Source organism: Hippichthys cyanospilos, chromosome 10 (genome assembly GCF_059441005.1).
Source record: "Hippichthys cyanospilos isolate Australia breed blue-spotted pipefish chromosome 10, RoL_Hcya_1.0, whole genome shotgun sequence".
NCBI lineage: Eukaryota > Metazoa > Chordata > Actinopteri > Syngnathiformes > Syngnathidae > Hippichthys > Hippichthys cyanospilos.
Window position 1 is genome coordinate 12164910 of NC_142378.1, and position 17329 is coordinate 12182238.

Below are 17329 nucleotides of genomic sequence, written 5' to 3' on the forward strand. Positions count from 1 at the left end.
CTTGTAACAAAGAGCACCTTGTTGCAAAGTACGCTGCCTCCATCTAGCGTTCATCACGCTACTTGAATCTAAAACAAACAAACAAAAACGTAATACATGTAACTCATTAATCGAGGTAACACTGCTCAGTATTTTATATTTGCTTTTTTCTCGTATATTGGCCACTGTGATCAAAATATTTGCGTAGTTGGTTGAAGTGCAATTATATACCACAGAAAATCTAAACAACATTAAAAGCATAAATAGCTTTGAATGTACCATTGTTTGGAAAGTATCATTTTGCCTCAAATGGGCCCAAATATTTCAAAATCAGATGAACAAATTCACTGTTTTCATAATCTTGACTTTATTTGGTAGTTAAAGTGCATACATGGACAAAGGGTACTCTGTAAGAAGGCAAGGAAGTACATGAGTTTTACACCAACTCAAAACACTTGAAACCAACACATTTCTTCAGTTGACTGACCTCTAAAACAAAAGACAAGCTACCGCGATACAACACACAGTGTCATTGCATAATTGAATGGTAAACAAACATTTACAGGAACAGATATTTCTTCACAGCAATAGTCTATTAAGTGCAGCTAAATGATTTGGATCAAAGCAGAGACAAATTCATATGGTCACAACAGCAACAAGCCAAGGTCACAGCAACAATATGCACGTTGTTGCATGTACTACAGAAACAAGAAGAGGTATTTGATTATATGCACAGCTCAAACTGAAACAGAATCTTCCCAAATATGTAAAGTCGCAGGGTAGTTTCCTTGCCAAATAAGTCTTCTGATTTGGCTCATCATGGATTTCTAGTTGATGTTTTGATGTTTAGATGACAGCTTGACAAAATGACATCATGCAAGATTACATTTCTCATTGTAACACTTTCATCCTTCCCACTGATCTCATACAGGATGATTCCTAAAATAAGCCCTCACTTGTCTTTCCAAATATTCCAAACCACACTCTCATATTTTACTGTCCGCAAAGATAACATCTAATAACACCCTGCTTGAATTAAAAAAAAAAAAAAAAAAATCTCAACAGAACTGTGACTTGTAACGTGTAATTGTTTTCACAGTTGAGCCGAATTAGAGTACGGAGAGTTGTCCCACTACAAAGGCCAGGATTATTGGAACGTGACAATAAAACTTGAAAATAACAAAACAATACATTTTTCATTTAGTTTCGTCATTTTAATCAACCACATCAAAAACTAGGTAATAAAGTCGTGCTTCATATACTCACAAGTTTGAAAAAAACTTTGAAAACCTTCAAATTATGCCAAACACATTAAGAAGTCAAGAAATTCATGCTGTTCACTTTTGAAAATGCACAGCTGAGAGAAATGAAATGCATTCTAGACATGAAGCATCATCCACAACATAAAGCCAACTGAGAAAATACCTAGATGTGAAAATCCTTTATCTGTGACAAATATGCCTACTTTTACAATTCTGGATTTTTTTTTTTTTTAAATAATGGGGGGAAAATGCTCAATTGGAGGGTGTTTTCAAAGATTTGACTGGTACTTCTTGTCATATCAGTCAAAACCTTATTTGGAGGCCTGAGTATATTTTTTACTACCTGCAAGAAAATCAGAGGTATTTCAAAGAACATTTCACGAGCTACCCTTTTTAAATTCAGTTTGTCATGCACATGGCGTGAACACCTAAATTTCAACATAATTGCCACAAGAAAGCAAAGTAATTATTTGAAGTGCATTAAACTAGTCTGTTTTGTTTCTCTTCACACGATCATGTAACATTTAAGATGTAAAACACAACACCAACATAAAGAGACCCAACAAACACAAAGTTGTCTACATGAAATGATAAAAGAAAATACTGCCGCCACATTGCTAAGACGCCACACACAAACACTTCTGAGTCCTCTGTCAATCGTATGACATCGCTCAACACATTTAGCACCATCGCAAATCGGCTTGCTTCATCATTGACCACAACACGACATGGCCATCGTCATCTACATCAACGGAGATGCATTAGTGCAAATTCTGTGCTTCCAATTGCCCCAATTTTAGAGCTGTTGTGCAAGTCCTGTAATGTGCATACATATTTCATATATTTTTTTCCACCAAGCACTAACTGTTTATCTAGCTAAATTATATGATTATGTGTAGAACAGAAACAAGAAACAAGAATATAAGCACTCAACATACAAACAATGTGGGTGTAGTTGTGCTCCTAAGTTTACTTAAAAACACAACGGAACAACGGAACTGTATACTATCACCATTCACCACTATAGTAAGCAGACATACAGTTGTGCTCATACATTTATTTATCTCTTGTGTATACATCTATGAGCACTTGTGTACACATCTATGCGCACAACTGTATGTATCACATGACATCCCATAGATCAGGGGGGCTCAAACTGGGGTCAGTGTTGCAATGGAGAAAGACTACGCCAAAAAACAGGTGCCATCAAAAGTTTGGGATCATTTGCAATCAAAAAAACAAAAGTGATCACTAACTGGAATGGGCATACCACAGTATAACTTCGAAGGGGTGGGAGAGGAATATGCAAAAACCATCTCGACCTATGGCTCTATTGGTTGTCTTGTGCACCACGTAGTGGCCAAATGGCTGATGACATTTGTGTGGTTAAAAACTTTTAGAAGCTGGCTGGCTTCTCTTCAAAGATAAAATTCCACATGGCTCTTCCCAAAAAAGGGAAATTACTTTCCAAAATGCACTGTTTAACTCTTTATTTATACTATATTTTATTTTATTTTTTTTATACTCTGTATATTGCAACAATATAACCTGCCACTACAAACAATATATGGTGACTCAGTTTTGGGTGTTCAAATAAAAGAGTTCAGTCAAGCATGAAACATGCCCAGTCTGCTCGGCAAGAAAAAGAAGAAACACAAGAAGAAGACTAACAGGAAGTCAATGACCTCGTTTTTACTCCACTTTTGGATTTATAGAATATTGTTTAAGCATCATATGTAAGTGACTTTGAGGACACCATCACATTTGAAAAGTACATATACAGTAACGTTATGCATGGATGAACTATATGGTAGTTAGTATTTGTGGACCTTAAATGATAATCGCTAGTGCGCTAATGCTAATCATTATTGCTAACCAGTTTGCATTGGCAAATTTTGTTGGTGTCTGAAATTTCTTGTATATAAAAGATAATAAATAAAAAACAGTTATATCCGCACTTCAACTCACACCTAAATCTAGCAAATTATTATTAAAATCATCACATATTCAACTTTGGCAGGTTACTCCAAAAAAATTAAAATCTGGGGGTTGATGGGTGGGGCGATTACTCGAATATTTGATGGAATAATTGATAGGATAATTGATTTAAAAGATTCAATGGTGACACCCTCCTGCTGTATCATTTTAAAACGTCTATACCTACATATAGGGCAGACAATAAAACAACACAATTTAAAGTTCCGATAATATTTACATCTTGTAAATATTGCATTGCAACTGAGTCACTGCACCCAAAAAATTGGAGAACCCCTGGAACAGACAACCATCAGTAAATCTTGTTTGACTGACAGCACTCCTCCAACAGAAAAACAAACACCAAGTGACAAACACCAAGCGCATACTGAATCCAAAAACAAAAAAAACAACAAAAAATCTGTGGATATAATGTGTGGATGACATACAACAGTTCCTTGATTATCCCGTACTGACTAATATGCAAACCTCCAAGACAACCTTTTCCATTTAGGTCGTACGCAATACTAGGTAAAATATTCTTATAAAAATAATTTAGAGTGACTAAGCGTTATTCGATGAGCACCATTCCATCTCCACTCTGAGAGCACAATCAAAGAGAGCAAACCTGTCCAGGACTGACAGGCCCTGGACAGACCTGAAATGTAAACACATTTAAAGAGACTAAACGCTTTTGATTGTACCTCACAAATGCTTCAAAGATTTCATCCTAACACTGTGGCTCCGCACCCAAGAATGTAATTGGATATAAATTCTCCTGATCAACAGAACAGAAAAATCTTAAGCTTCCTAAAAGTGGAAGTCGCAAATCTTATAATGAATATTTTGTTTGTGCTTTTTCTGTGCAAATTGAAGTATCATTACAAAACCACCCAAAGGCACTTTTAATCCAGAATTTTCTGGATTATGTTCATCACTCCAAATCTTATTTACCTGGAAATATACATAGATGCAAATGTTTGGAGTCAGACAGCATTTCAATAAAATTTGATTTTCATAGAGGTTCTGTTCATTGTCATCATCTCATTATTCTGCTTTGAGCTCATTCCATTAATGTAAATACGTAAAAAGAAAACAAACACTTGTATTTTTTTTAACTCATCATAGAGTTGGCTCGAGCTTACTTTGACATCACGGTATTGAGTGACTAAAGTTACAACAGGGGCAAAACATAACTTCAATGTGGATTTTCTTTTTTTTATTCTTATCTTACTTATATCTTATACAATATATCTAATACTATTAATTAAAGTCGATATTTACCACAAACAGGCATGTTCTAAAGACCTTTTTTTTTTAATCTAGTCTTTAAAACTCCTTATTAGCTATGCACCCGCAACACAGAGAAACTCAACATATCAAACACACGTGTGCATGCATGTGTTTAGAACCGACACCTAGATAAAATTTCTTTATGAATGTGTGAATATCTTTAAGAAACCTTTGACTGCGCTTGTCAATACCTTCTGAAATGGGAATATTGGTAATTTTTTTTTAATTATTTTAATTTAAAAACAACAAAAAAATGTATGTCTACATGACATGAATGAAAGAAATGAGAATGAATAGTAATAATTAGCACCAATTGATTGAATTAGTTATTATTATTGTTATTTTTATTCTTAACTGGCAAACAGGCTCACATATAAATTTTAAACGTTTAGCAGTGGGAAGATTTTAAGACACCATTATTGCGCTGAAAACGCACAACATTAAATGGCAAGCTGTTAAATATATCAATGGTGCACGTTAACCTACTCTATAGTAATATCAAATTAATGAGCCAATCTGTTGTTTAATCTGGCCCACAATTCATTTACATTGTTAAGAGAGCGCTTAGTTAGTTAGTTGAAGGGCTGAAACAAACGATTGCAATACTAATAACGCATTGATCAGTCGATTATATCAGATTAAAAATAAAAGTCATCCCTTTATTCAAAAACAGGACATTAAATTCCACATCATTTGATATCAACTGATTTGTTGCATTCGTTTAAAAAAATATGACTAAAATTGGTTAGTTAAAATACTGAAATGGATTTTTACTAACCAATTTTAGTCCCATAATTTAAATAATTTTGTTGATTTTTTTTATGTAATGAAATACAATTACATGTCACTATATAAAAAAATAATAAACTAAAATTTCTTTGAATTGAATTATAACCGAACCAAGTGAAATTTGTTAAATGATTTTAAGTATTTTGCATTTTTTCATTTTTTTTCGCCTGAAAACAACCTTGCCCATTTGTTGATTTTATAAATCTAATGTGACCTTTGCCCACTCCTGATCTCAGACCCAATGTTTTCAATTCTTTCTTCGTCCATTGTTGGCATAGTCGGCATCCTTCCTTAAAAAAAAAAAAAAAAACAAAAAAACCACCTTAACATATAAAGATGCCTGCATTTTATCCTTCACAGTAAACTGCTTATGGAAATGTTAATGTTTATCCTATTTTGTCGTGAGATTAGGATCATTATAGATATACAGTATAAAAATATTCCATTGAAATCGTAAAAAGGATATTTTTTTCAGTTTGAGCTGGTTAAAGGTGTCCCTCATTTTTTTTTCTGAGTGCTCATACAGTGAAGCGTTGAGAAAGTGCTATCAGTGTGACGTGCTGGTGGTTTCTCAGCCGGGCTGCTGGCTGAGAGCAGGCCAGGCCAGGGTTACATTCAGCTGCTGGTTGTGTTGGATCAGGGATGTGTGCTGATAGTGGAGTACCAGCTCTCTGAGTGATGAGTACAGGTTGTAGGGCTCAGCAAAGCCGTAGCCTGTGGCTGTCCTGTTGATCACACAGTGCTTCACATGCCCGTCCACACTGTGCAGGGGGACGGACAACTGTCACTTTCTCTAACCTAACGCGGCTACAAGGAAGTAAACGGAAAGGTACTCACACAACGGAGCAGGCAAAGGATCCTTTTTGACTTTGGCTTTCTCTGATGAGGAAGGTGCCGTCTCGTTTGCCCTCCAGTAGCTCCTCCGCTTGCCTCCGACTCATACCTCCGACGTACCAAGTCCTCTCCTCATAGTGAGTATCATCTGCTAGGGTGTACGGGCTAACAGGAAGTAGGAGAATCGGTTTTGTTGGCGAAATCATCACAAAGTATACACTTCCACACAAAAGTTTAAAAACACCTCCAAATTCAAAAGGTCTCAAGCACATTAAGAGGACAAAAAAAGAAAGCAAAAAGAAAAAGAGAAATCAAGATATTAACTGTTGAAAATGCACAGGTTTGAACTGAAAGTCATTGCAAACCATAAGGCTTCATCCATATCATAAACATGACTGAGAAAATAGCAAGATGTGCATAAACAGTGGTGCAACTGAATCGTTTGATTGTGAAATATATAAAAAAAAAAGATACATCAATGTGTGATAATAAATGTACAGTAATCTCTCATTTTGCGCAGTTAATGGGGACCGGAACCCGGAAATAACGTATTGAAATTCCAATTTATTACATAAGACATCTAGGTAAGAAATTTAAAACTGGTTAAGTCTCTTTCCTCCTCTCCCTTGCATCTTGTGCGTGAATTTCATTAGGGAGATGGTCACCCCTACAAGACACGTGATTGGTTTCCGGGGTGACCATCGACCAAAGTCTGGGGCAGGAGTAGATTACAACTCCTGCCCTCATTGGTTGATGGTAGCGCCGGGGCCAATCACCTGTCTTGTAGGAGTGCCCAAACAGCAAGAATGATGTGGAAGAACATGATGAAAAAAATGATCGAAATTTCATAATATCTATGGTTAGGGAACACTTGCATAGCTGATGACACTTACTCTTCTTCATTCCGTACACCAAGCCAGTCATCAATCTGGCTCTGCCTGGTTCCTTGCTGAGAAAGCCAGCTGTAACAGAAAGCATAGTAACCATCTTTGATTAAATATACACTACAAATAGTTACTTGCTTTCAGACAGTCGGCTTTGTGAAGTTTCTCAGCTCATGTTTGCAGTCTTAATTACAGATAAATATTAAAAAGAAAAATTGTTGGCCACATTTATATCCATATAAAAGAGGCGGTGTGAAACAAAGAAAATGAGACCTACAACAAATACTGATCTCTGATCCGCCTGAGGTGCACAAGATCTGGCTTCAAGTGGTTTATTTTCCTGTCAACCTCCATGTGGGCTAGCACCTTCCTCCTTAATTCCTCCTCCAACTTAATTTTGCTGTTGTGTATTTCCTCCACTCTTGATTGCAGCTCTTCAGGGTTGTTCTGAATCCTGAAAGCAGGCAGGAGAACAGCAAGCAGCTCTTTGTTGATTCTTGTTACACTTTTGAGGGTGTAGCGTTGCCAATGATAAGAACTCAAAGTGTTTGAAGCCATACTTGTCAGTCTCCGAGCTGTTGTCTAATTTGAGAAACATGTCAATATATTCCTTGCTGTAGCGTTCCTGCGTTTCACACTCCTCCTCAAAAATGCGAATGATTTCACTGAAGGCCTCAATGGCCATCCTTTTAGTCTGCAGTTCCTACAGCGGCGAGAGAACATCTTAACAATGGGACACGAAATTCATCTCTATTTTGTTTTGTACAGTCGTACCTGTGATGTTTGGTTCAGCTCCTTATAGAGACGGTCATACTCTTTGCTCTTCTCTTCGTATTGGTCCTGAAATACCTTGAGCCGCTCTCCAACTGCATCAACGTCTAGCTCCATCACAGCTTGCTGCAGAGCAATGTAAAATTGTTATTGCTAAAAAGGAAAACCTAATTGGACATACTTGTATTGAATATGTTCTAAATGAAACCAGTATTATTGGAGGTTAAAGCAAATGCAATTTCCTCAATAATTTTTTTTACTAAATGTACTATTTATTATTTTATCTAACTAACTTCAATTAATTGCATTTATTGCTGATTTGCATTGTTCATTCTGCCTGGAAGGAGTATAAAAAAATAATAAAAATGAAAGAGCATCAAATAGTCCGTAATAACAGCTTTAAAATGTCACAGAATACAAGACAACAGACTCACCTGCAGATATTTAGAGATGGGAAACAAGAGCCGTGTGTCTAATTTGGAATTGTATTGAGCCAGTGATTTGTTCTGGTAATACTGAATAAGGTCCACTACGGAAGGAAACGTCAACGGCTCGGAGAAACCATAGCGCCCTCCATGACGGAAGATTTTTATCAGTCTATTGGAGCCGCTTTTCCTGTAAGATTTAGATACATGTGATTGAAAAAAGCCTTAAATACATTTACTGTACAAAGGATAATTTATTATTGACTGTTTGATTACTACTTGATTTCTGATTACTATCTTCAGGAGCTTGTGAAATGCAAAAAACAAAGTCCCACTGATCAGATGATATAAAAATCGTAAATTAATTTTTTCAGGTGGGATATTTTCCTGAAGATTTTTTTTTTTTTTTTTTTAATGTAAGCAGGTTTCTAGTTTAACATATAAATGTCAGTTTTTACCTTAGTGTCAGTGTATATTCTCCCTTGACCTTGCTGGAAGCATCACGGACCAAGAATGTGCCGTCAGGTGTGTTTCTCATCATTCCATTCACTTCATCCCTGGTCAAAAACAAAGCATAGATTAGAAGAGCCAAAAACGTTTTCTTAAACTATAATAATTCCTTTTTGGAGCCTGCTTCTTTCTAAATGACTGATAAAGCAAGCTTTTCAACCTTTACTAAAAAATATTAATTCTGAAGAAACATCGCTTTACAACCAATTGAGTGATATTTTTCTCATGACTTGAAGAGATCTGTATCACTTTTAAAAGTAGTACGAAACTTTGAGAGGGGTGGTAGGAACCCTGCTCCAAAAACCACAAACAACTGCTATATGGCATGCATCACGTTCCCCATTCAAAACAAATATTACAATGTGTAGACCTGATTCCTGCTGTCATGGCAAATGCTTCAAAAGCAGCCAAATAAAGAAATGTTTTGCCTTAGGAGAAAAAAAAAAAAATAGCCTGCTCGTTCCGGTTAACTAGCTGGACTAGTCCGGCTTTCAGTTGCTGGTGTGAATTCAGAGACGAGGACGGATTTCCAACCAATGTTGCCCTGGTTCTCTTCCTATTTTTATAGTAGGTAGCTTCCATGCTCAAATCAAATTGCTAATGCTAGTTATATCGATTTAAAATGTGTGTGATAGCAATAAATATCTTTCAGCTTGATAGTTCGACCTCTAGTCTCTTTAGACAATTAGATTCATGACCTTATTGCTAGTCATCCCGAATGCAAACTACTGGAGCGCAAGCTTTCGCAATACTATGTACTACTCCTCACGGAAAATGTAGTCATTTATTAATCAAAATACTACAGCTGTTGTCCATATGGTGCCACCATAATTAAAGAAACAGGTGTCGCTTTATCTAATATCAATTATGTAATGCACGTCCCCACATAAAGAATCTGTCTGACAAATTTAAATTTTAAATATAAATCTATCATGATAATATTTTCACAATGGAAGGAGCCTTTTCACCTTGAAATGTTGCCCCAGTACCACTCTGCATCCTCCAGCTGCTTTTGCTCAGAGCAGGATTCACAAGCTGCCATTTCTTTGGTCATGATGTTATTGGCTTGAATCCCTGTCCAACAAAGTGAAGACACAAACATATAATATAAAAGGTTTTTCTTTTGAGAAAAGAGTACTATCAAGCTACCACTTTTTTCCTGGGACTGCAGCGAGGCCAAAAAAGACCAACAAGGAAGACAAACAACATCACATCACATTCCAACGGCGTGTTGCCAAGGCCAACTTCAAAATAAACACACCAAAAAAAAAACATGAATGACAATGCAATAGCAGTAGAAGTTTTTTACTTTGAAGTTAGCCTTTGTAGCTGTTCTAGCCAAGTAGCTAGCTAGCTAGCTAGCGTAGCTTAAGTCCTCACAAGTTTGTCTTTATTATCTTCAGATCACATCACACCAATATTTAAAATATCATATTCACCAAAGCATTAACGCTGTCATTACATAATTCGGTGCATGTGTCAGCGTAAACTTTCAATGTCAGACAAAAAACAAGTCCCTCAATGCAATAAACGTTCAAAACTGTAAATAGCTGAACAATGTGGCCTTCATATCAATCTTTAAAAGCTAATATGCATTTAAAATTATTTTTAATGAATTTGAGTAGATGGTCTATCAAGTCGCTTACTTTTACAATACCCAATCAAATAAATAGGTTTCTGTCTTCCATTCTCGTGGTTGGTATGTCAAATAATCAAAATAAAAGAATACATCGGCCTTTGTTAGATATACATCTTATATATATCGCAAAAAAATGGATGATACTGTGTGAAAATTAGTTGCCTTCAAACAGGTGTGAAAGCACCAAACAAGTGTAATATTTGGAGCCTTAGTAAGGAGTTTTATTTCATTTTCATCAAGCTTTTACAGACTGTTCAGCAAGTTGCTTGTGACATCACAGCTCGCTTCGGAAATCAAAAAAATAATCCCATATTTTGTTTTTTTTTTGGCACAGCGTTCCGCATTTTCATATTTTGGTTTCAGCCAAACATTTTAATTTCAGAGCATTTGTAGTTGCAACTTTGTAGGTGAAAACAAATAAATCTATTTTGGGAAGATACACTTTTTAAAAGGCACACTGACACAACAGCGATTGCTTTTTATTAAGAAAGATGAAGAGAGTACCGTCTTCCTTGGGGTCTTGAAAACCTTCATTATCAGCGTCTCGCACGAAGGCCGTCCGAGCCTCGCTGTCATCCCTGCTCATCCTTGGCTCGAAGAACTCTGCAACGTCAAATGTGGAATTGTCCATTGTTAGCCATATTGCTCATCCAGTTCAGACAATAATTGACTTTCTGCACCATGTCTGTGTCGCGCACACGCTGCTGCCCTACTGACAAGGACTCCAGAAAGGGATACGGTTATGTTGCTTGGTACTGCACCATGGAGGAGACGCTGCCCAGACTCGTTTACTGACAGGTGACACTGTCTGACTTCCTAGAATACCAGAAATGGCACTCCTCAATGCTCAGACACACTGGGCCAGAATCCACGTCGCTTAGAGCTCAACCTCGCCTTGCCTCGCCTCGCTTCGACTCGCCTCACAAACAACAGCTGTCTGCCCGCATAGAGATTTCATGTTACACTCTGAGACTTGAGCTGCTGCTGTGTGTTTATCGTGTCCATCGCTTTAAAGTGGCGTGTCTCTGCGATTTCCATATATGCATGACGTCCATTTCAGAAATCATTTCATTTCCCAGCATATGGCATTGCATGTGTGACCTTTATATGTGTGCAGAGTCCTCCACTTGCTATTAGCGCTTGATGAAAGTTTACACCTTTGACACTTGATGATGGCAGGCAAAGAGATTTTTTAAATTACTGGAAATAACCAGAGCAATATGTTGAAAGAATGACTTGAATCACTTGGTATTATTAGAAAGGCACAAAATCACTAACCCTATATAAAAAAAAAATATTTCACCTGAGTCATAAACCTGATCCATATTGCTGATAAAATTACCTGCATCTGAATCCCCTCACAGACTTTTACCCTTGTGCATGTATCTTGAAAGGGCTACCCTCGCGTTTATTGTACCAGGGTGGTACTTGCTTTTGAGGGTGGCGTTACTAACATTTTTAATGAATTATTTCCTTAAACATCTCAAAATGTTCACTGGCATGAGATCTATCCATACACATAGACAATGTCACATTACAAATGTACAATATAAAGGCCACAGATGTACTTTTGTAGATGTATTACAGACCACTTTTTTCTAATACCAGTACAAGTAGTCAACTCTTGAGTAGTCACCGCTAACAATACTAAGTACCAATACAAATAGAACTTTTGATATACAAAAAAAAAAAAAAAACACACACACACACACACACAACAAACAATGACAGATCATTTCAGACACAGAGCTACCTATTCTTATTTGGCATTTAAAGTACCTCAACATTTCATGAAATTAATGGCATATTTTCATCAAGTTCCAACTCGATGTTCGTATCAACCATTCGTTGAAAGCAAAAAAAAAAAAAACAGCAAAGTTTATAGATTCACTTCAACAATTTAATGAGCTCTACTACAAGAGGTGAGTCAAACATTCTGCCTTTACAAAAATGAAAATGTTTCATTTTGAGTCAAGATGCAAAAGACATGTTAATTTAACACTATGGTTATTATTGTGTTTGTAATTTTCAAATGATACAACGTCATACAAAATATAACATTAGGATCGATTCTAATATTCTGGTTGCCTCAGTTAGCTGCATGAGGGAGACAAAATATTGGGAAAAGCTGCCATTATGATGTGCAGTTGACATTTGTGAATTACAGTCAATCCACAATGTTATAATAATATGATTACATATTTATGGTCATTTGTTTTTGAAAATCTGTCATCCGCTGCCAGATTCCACAAATAATCCCCCCTGGTTATCATCTGAAACCATATTAATTTGGTACAGACTACAAGCTTTTATGCAAAACTAATTTTGCATTATATTTATGTAATAAAACTCTCGTACCCTGGAAATTTCAGCTGTCTCTTTTCTGCCATTTTAACGGTCTCATTGCCCTGCGTGTAAGGTTTGTGAAGTGTGAAGTTTCACACCCAACAATTTATTGCCTGTGTGCTTTGTGTGTCCACACATCTTATTATCTAACTTCATGAAATCCCAAAAGTTGTGTGAAAGACTACCTTGGTAGTGTTTGAAAGTGGTAATCAGAGGTCAAGGTTAGAAATTAATCTTGGTTTTCTTTATGTACATCCAATTTCATCCTTTTTCCCCATTTTTGCTGTTAAATATGTTAAAACACATTTGTCCTTGATATAAATGGTAATTACCACAATTTAAAAGCTTTCTATCTGCTTTTCTGTGAAACTTCATTGGCAGAATTTGTCTTCTCCTTAATAAGAGTGTTTGAGTGAGCCGTTCTGCACTTTAGCACTGTTACAAAACGGTGGAGCTAATTAACAGAATCAATCCCAAGCAAGTTTCTCAGCCGATGTCTTGGCAGCCAGGATGGAATAAGTTCCAGAGCAAAGGACCCACTTTGACGCAGAAGCCCAAGCACAATCACGTCAAAACCAAAAGGGAGCTGCGGCCGTGGTGGCATTAATCGTTAGTGTAACCCATCAGTTTTGCTAGCATTAACTTCTAGAAATAATGCTAACAATCATATCCAGCTCGGCTTGTTCATGTTTGGCAATTTGTTTCGCAAACGTTGATGTGTAAAATTGATGTGTATTTTCGTGGTGTGTATTGTATATGAGTGCGTGTGAGAGGGAGGGCGGGAGATTTGCCAGAAAATTTTCAGTGGGGATGCCATTAAGGGGTAGGCATATGTGTATGCATGCGTAATTGCTTATCAAACCATCCACAGTCATAAAATAAAATGTATACGTGTCCAGAACATCATAACATTTAAAGCAATGTTTTGCTGCACTCACTTTAGCAGATAATGCCACGTTCAAGGCTGCGCATTGCTGATGCACTTATTCGCGACTTCAGAGTGATCACTTGTAACCGACAGCCGACACCATTTTGCATTCCGTGAAAAATGACTCATTTATTCATACTGTATCTATAAAACGATGGCACAAAGTTTCAATTCTTCACCATTGTAAACACTGCTTTTGCTATGATTTGTTGCTGCTGGTATTATGACTGTATGCATGATCGAAAGATATTTTTACATAGTTGACTATATATATATATATATATATATATATATATATATATATATATATATATATATATATATATATATATATATATATATATATATATATATATATATATATATATATATAGATATATATATATATATATATGGCGTGGGGTGTTTTTAAGTTACGTTTTTAAGACATGAGTCCCGATCTAGGACTGAACACCCCTCATATATATTGTCAATTATTGTTTCTGCTCACTCAGTCATCTTATTTGTTCCACAAACACATTTTAGTCAGATGGTTTGTTTCTAATGCCATCTGTGAACTTGTCCTTGGAAAACACAAAATACTTGACAGGTGATCTGGTGAACAATCTGTCCACCCTAATCAGTTACTGCCTTATTGCAATTTATTTTACTGGGTTTTATTTTTTCCAACGATTTATCATTTGGAAGAAATTGGGTGTTTCCTATTTAGTGTCTAAAAGTGCCATAACACAATCTAACAATGTCTACGGTGTTGACAGATAAAATATTTGCCTAAATTGTTGTTCCTTCCTCTTAGCTGTAACACCCATGGCAGCAGCTCTATAGTAGGTAGGAATAATACCCCATGTCTAATCTATTCCCAAATTGTAAATGGTTATGTCACCGAACCGCAATGGGTCAACACGTCAGGATACGGCGTCTTGGTGTTTACCTTGATCTGCTGATGACGGATAAGAGCATGAAGCTGAAGATAGCCCGTTCTCCTGTTGCGATTGGCCGCACGGTGATGACGTTATCGGAGCGCGCGCAGAATGAGGTTCAGCCTCATCCCCCATTGGGTCGGTCCTCTCTTCCACCAGATTGAGTGATGCGAATGGCGACGTCAGAAAATCCGCAGCCTGGAACTCGTCCCCCGCCCAGTCCCGGAAACCCGCGTCCGCCATTTTCCCCGACAAAGACGGACGGCTAGGTTGAATCGAAGCGGTTTAGCAGCAGGATGCCGGAACCCTCGGTGCTGTTTATCACATGCTATCAGCTTCCGGTTACGCTCATGGCCAATATTTTAGAGGGTGATGGTGAAGATTTCATGGATGCCATTTATTTTGGAGGTAGTGCTCATTCCTCTGCCCGAATCTCGTGTTGAACCGCATCCTTGAGCAGAGAGACATTGTCAGCAGATCTTGTCCCATCGAGCGACGTCTGCATGGAAAGTCATTTTCTTAGTTTTCTGCCTTCTTGAGATGCAAGATTGGGATTATTTAGTTCCCGGAATCATTTGCTGAGCTGCAAACCTGCGTGAAAGTGATTGACGAACAGCCTGAAAATGGCAAAGCATACAGTCAACATCGTACAAACTGTATTTTTACATTTATGAGAAAAAAACAATCCACTGTAGGTTTTTATTTCATTTGACCTTCATGTCCATCTATGTATCTAACAATCCGACCACGTATGCCTATGTCGCAGATTAATTTAATCTGAAGGAATCTCTCCATGATTTATATCAAAATAATGTAAATGCCTTTCCTCGCAAAAATTCCAAAGAAAACGCGAAGCTGACATGTGTCTTGTTTATTTTTATAAAACCATTTTTTCTATATTTATTACACTACATCTAGTAATATTTCATACTTTATGTGACGCAGTAGTCAAAAGACGCCTCACACAAAGCAATGCGGCAAAAAAAGGATTTCAAATGTTCATGATTGAATCAAACATCGAATTCCTTTTAAATCCTCAGTACTGTATCGCCATAATGTCGCAGAACATTTTAAATACTAGTATTATCCCCAACCTCACCCTTAAATGCTCAACTCTATTGAAAGTCAATAAACTCAGGGGAATGCCTTTAAATCTTTTCCCCAGCACCTGGAGTTAGTCAGCAATTTAAGATGCTCTACCTCGTCTAACGGGTGTTCAACAGCGATGAGGCGCGTTGGGTTTTCTTATTATTTCGAAGCACGACAAACTATACATACGATTGTATTCGGGATTTTGATTCATCATCATCATTTGATGTGTGCTCATTTCATCTTTGCAGGATTAAACTGAAAAAAACGCATCAATGTCAACTTGATTTCCAACTGGAGAAAAAAAATCTGAAAAAACAAACATAAAAATGCTATTCCAGGTCTATGAGTAAGACGAAAAAAATATGCATTCCTATTAATACCGTGACAGATTTAACCGTATAATTTTTTATAAAATGTTTGTTCTATGCGCTTTATATCATATGAATGATTCATTACTCTTAACATTTTCTGTTTTCTTTAAAAAAAAAGCATATGTTTGAATTCAGAATTATAGACCAGTGCAGATCGTACATCGATGAACTGAAAATTGGCTGAGAATTACTTCAAGTGCAATGCAGACGTGACGCAGTTTTAAAATGTGATTTCTCGGTCTTAAAGTAATTTGAGACATGGGTCCCAACGACAGTACCAGATCACCTTGCTTTTTATGATCGACTAATTGCATATTCCAATTCTGATGGCAGCCGTCAAGTCAAAGAACTGAGACGCAATTTTGAGGTTGACGTCGAACCAATCTCCTTTGCCGAGTTCACACATTATTGATGATTTAGTAAATCCGAGGAAAAGATCTATGAAAATTGCATCAATAAAAATGATGGTTATTAATGTAAAATAACTACTGATTCGAGAGGTTTCTTTGGTCTCTTTCAGGTAATATCGACGGCATAAAAATGAAGGATCGAATCGTTTCTGCAGATGGGACATTTCCATTCGCCATATTTGCATGAAGCCTCCATACTCCTCTTTGCATCGTACGCATGCGACGACGGCAAAACAACGAACAAGTTTTGCAACTTTTCCTCGGGTGAGACCCAAATTGCCTTCAAAATGGAGCCGCGAGCGGGAACGCCGGCAGTCTGGGGCTTCGCACTTACCTGGTCCTGGACCGAAGAGAGCGGCCATCAGAGGAAGCAAACGTTTCGTCGACATCCATGAAGCGGCGAAGAGAAGTGGCCGGACGCACACGTGGCTCACATCAAACCAACCACCGGCTTCGGTCCTCACGCCATCTTATGTCCTTCCGCTCCTCCTATCCTCCTATCCTGTACCGCCTCTTCTCCTGTTTCCTCCATCTTTGAAAATCCTCTCCTCCTGGTGTTTGCGTGTCCCGTCCGAACGCAACTTCTTCCCGCGATGTCATTCCTCCTGGGTGTGATTTTTTTCTCCCGCGAGACAGTGACTCCCTTCATTCTGCTGAAGCCTTCTCCAGCACTTTGCCCATTTGTGTTTATTCTTTCAAACGCCCAAAAATAAAGAGAACTAAACTTTTCTCAGGCAGCGGGTTAAAAACACCGGCGTCTAAGATGACACCAGAAAAATCTGCCCCCAAAAGATGGTGAAAGAACTCAAAAAATGTTTATATTTCATACGCAAGAGAAAGGTAGCGACACAGGCAGTACGGCTCTCCTCTCACTGGAACTCTTTTTCCACAGTTGAAGAGCA

At 37.3% G+C, this 17329-nt stretch overlaps 1 protein-coding gene across 3 annotated transcripts; it reads right to left on the reverse strand.

The window, feature by feature from the left end:
* Positions 1 to 322: 322 nt before the first annotated feature.
* Positions 323 to 16933, reverse strand: LOC148417102 (phosphatidylinositol 3-kinase regulatory subunit gamma-like). Of its 3 annotated transcripts, XM_088425775.1 has the most exons (13): positions 16762 to 16933; positions 14566 to 15171; positions 10865 to 10963; positions 9690 to 9795; positions 8670 to 8768; positions 8221 to 8401; positions 7790 to 7912; positions 7576 to 7718; positions 7293 to 7469; positions 7025 to 7093; positions 6135 to 6296; positions 5822 to 6058; positions 323 to 5587 (listed from the first exon to the last, which is right to left on the reverse strand). In XM_088425775.1, exons 2-12 carry the CDS (start codon positions 14795 to 14797, stop codon positions 5869 to 5871), a joined length of 1581 nt encoding a protein of 526 aa, XP_088281901.1. In that variant the 5' UTR covers positions 14798 to 15171; positions 16762 to 16933; the 3' UTR covers positions 323 to 5587; positions 5822 to 5868. The 3 variants fall into 3 exon arrangements, with proteins under 3 accessions (XP_088281901.1, XP_088281902.1, XP_088281900.1); XM_088425776.1 differs by having other exon boundaries at positions 323 to 6022; XM_088425774.1 differs by having other exon boundaries at positions 323 to 6058.
* Positions 16934 to 17329: the final 396 nt, after the last annotated feature.